The 2707-nt window shown below is 39.3% G+C and overlaps 1 protein-coding gene across 1 annotated transcript in view; it reads left to right on the top strand.

Moving 5' to 3' along the window:
- Positions 1-2707, top strand: part of DTNBP1 (dystrobrevin binding protein 1) — a 129568-nt gene that overhangs the window by 54490 nt on the left and 72371 nt on the right. Inside the window, exon 6 of the mRNA XM_005873018.2 lies at positions 1335-1357. Within this exon, the coding sequence (XP_005873080.1) occupies positions 1335-1357 (23 nt within the window). The remainder of the gene's footprint in view (positions 1-1334; positions 1358-2707) is intronic.

The raw sequence follows: 2707 nt of genomic DNA, 5'->3' as shown, positions 1-2707 counted from the left end.
GTGGTTATAGAAAAAAGAATTACTCATTACATTATTAACCTGAGTGATATCATCTTTTCCACCCATCAGTGACCTTAGGGAATTGCTCCTAAGAAGTAAATTGAAGATATCTTTTCAAGATGTTCTCTTAATGATTCATGTTGCCTTTCTGTTAGGTATTTCAGTGTTCATCCCATTATTGGAATATTAAGTGGGTTTTAGGCCTATTTATTTTGTACCTAATCTTTTAAGTTGGACTATTAGCTAAAGGGAAACAATTGCATATGTTTTTGAAAAGATGGGATTGAAAATAACATTCTTTTACTTAATGAACTTGATGCTGGAGCAGTATTATGAAGAGTCAGTATTTCTAGAAAAAGAGAAGTGAGATGACCATCTGATTAAGAACCTCCACTAGGCTGTCAAGAATATTATCTGTTTGGCTTTTCAGGGGGCGGCAGCATGCCAGTCCTCCCTGCCAGCTGTTAATTATAGTCAACTATTTTGGAACATGAGGGGGTATTGTAATTAGAAGTGTGGAATACTGATTTGAGAATTCAAAATATCTCTAAATTTTTAGCAAAATCTAGAGTGCAAATAAAAGAAAAATGTTTCATATTTTGAGTGGGATAACAAGCCTTTACTAAGTAAACTTACCTCCTCAAAATTACTTTTTATTAGTACTAATAATAAGAAAAATGGATTTAAAATTTTATGAAGGAAAACTTGGAAATAACTTGCATCAACTTCTTTGTAAAAAAAATGTTTTGTTTTGTGTTCCTTCATCTGTTTGCTCTCGCTTTACATTTCCCCAGGAAACTGTATTTCAGCGTCCTTAATTGACACTGACAAAATTGCCAAGCACAGGATTTCCTGGAGGCTTGGCCCTTTTGTGTCAGGATGAGCGATGGACCTCAGTATTTTGATACTCGCTTCCCCTTTTATTTAAATGAGGAATAACTGCCCCTATTCTGGATAATTTTTAATTAGAGGTTTTAAAACTCTGTTATTTAAAGTTTATTAATGGAGAGACAATTAAGTGTTCTTTTAAGTTGATTATTATATATACAAGATGGTCATAGCTGGCATTAAAATGCTCTGTGTTTTCTTATAAGTATTTCAGTATTTTAAATTTTGGCAGAATTTTTTGAGCAATTAATAGTGTAATAGAAAAACTGAAAATAGTAGATTTAGGCTAATTGTATTGGTAATTACAGTAAAGCATTGACATGTAAGCATCCAGCGATATCACTCTGGGCATTTAAAGTACATACATTTTTATTATAATCTAAGAGCAGTTTTCATTGGGAATAGATTATTTTAAATTTACATTTTCTTTTTTTTTTTTTCTACAGGAAGGAACTTGAAACCTTCAAAGGTAATTTTGTGTTTAATTCTTCACTTTAAAGTAGATGAGACTTAATTGATGTCAGATGTTCTTTCTTAATGATGATGAACGAACTCATTCCTTTTTCTTTAAATCAGTTTACATCAAAAAAAGTTTGCTTAACACTGGTTTGTCAGTTTTATTTAATCACAAATGATTTTGATATTGTTTAGCTATAACACATGTACCAAGTGAGAGTTGCTACTAATGACCATTATAAGTAACTAGAGGCCCAGTGAACGAAATTCCTGCATGGGTAGGGTCCCTAGGCCTGGCCGGTGATCAGGGCCGATCAGGGCCTTCCAGCTGCCAGCCGGGGCCTCCGTTCATTCCGTGCTGCCCCCTGGTGGTCAGCGCATGTCATAGCGAGTGATCAGTCTCCCTGTTGAACTCCAGTGGGGAAAATTTGCATATTAGGCTTTTTTATATATATACTAGAAGCTCAGTGCACAAAATTTGTGCATGGGAGTCGGGGGGTCCCTCAGCCTGGCCTGCACCCTCTCCAATCCGGGACCCCTCAGGACTGCTGGATCCTAACGGCTCACCTGACTGCCGGCCTGACCCCCCTAACTGCTCTCCCCTGGTGGCCTGATCCCCCTAACTGCTCTCCCCTGCCGGCCTGATCCTCCTAACTGCTCTCCCCTGCCTGCCTGATCACCTCTAACCGCCTCTGCCTCAGCCCTGCCACCATGGCTTTGTCTGAAAGGATGTCTGGAAGGTTGTCCGGAATATGTTCAGTCTAAGCAGCATATTACCCTTTTATTAGTATAGATGCCACCTTGTCCTAAAAATGCAGGTTGTTAGCAGGTTTTCCTATCGTGGAAGGGGAACCTGCAGTAGCATCCTGGGTTCTGACCAGGGCTTATGCACTCGTGCTTTATCTCAGCAGATGAGATTCCTAGAAGACGACTCTTGGATGTACCTTGAACATTTCTATCGATTTTGCCAAATCATCCTCCAAAAATGTTGAACCACTTTAAACTCCCACCAGCAACCATGCATGTGCCCTCTGTCCTACTTTAATGCCAACATCATTGATTTCCCCCTAGAAGCTTCCCTCCCCTCAGCTGGGACTGCTTGGCACTTGAGCCAAACTCACTGTTCAGCCTGGGACTTGATTTCCCGAAATAGAATTATGGAGGAGGAAAAATAGTTTTCCTCTACCCTTCTGAATTCTTAGCGGAGGCCCTTGTAATGAAAGACAGATTACCAAGAGAAAAACAAAAGCTCATTAACATGTGTACCTCGTGTATATGTGGGAGATCCCAGGGAAAAATGAATAACTCCCCAAGGTGGCTTAGAATCCAGATTTAAATACCTTCTTCCTAGGGAAAGGGGACG

Source organism: Myotis brandtii, unplaced genomic scaffold (assembly GCF_000412655.1).
Source record: "Myotis brandtii unplaced genomic scaffold, ASM41265v1 scaffold398, whole genome shotgun sequence".
Classification (NCBI taxonomy): Eukaryota; Metazoa; Chordata; class Mammalia; order Chiroptera; family Vespertilionidae; genus Myotis; species Myotis brandtii.
Note: the sequence above shows the minus strand (reverse complement) of the source record. Positions and strands in the feature narration are given on the sequence as shown.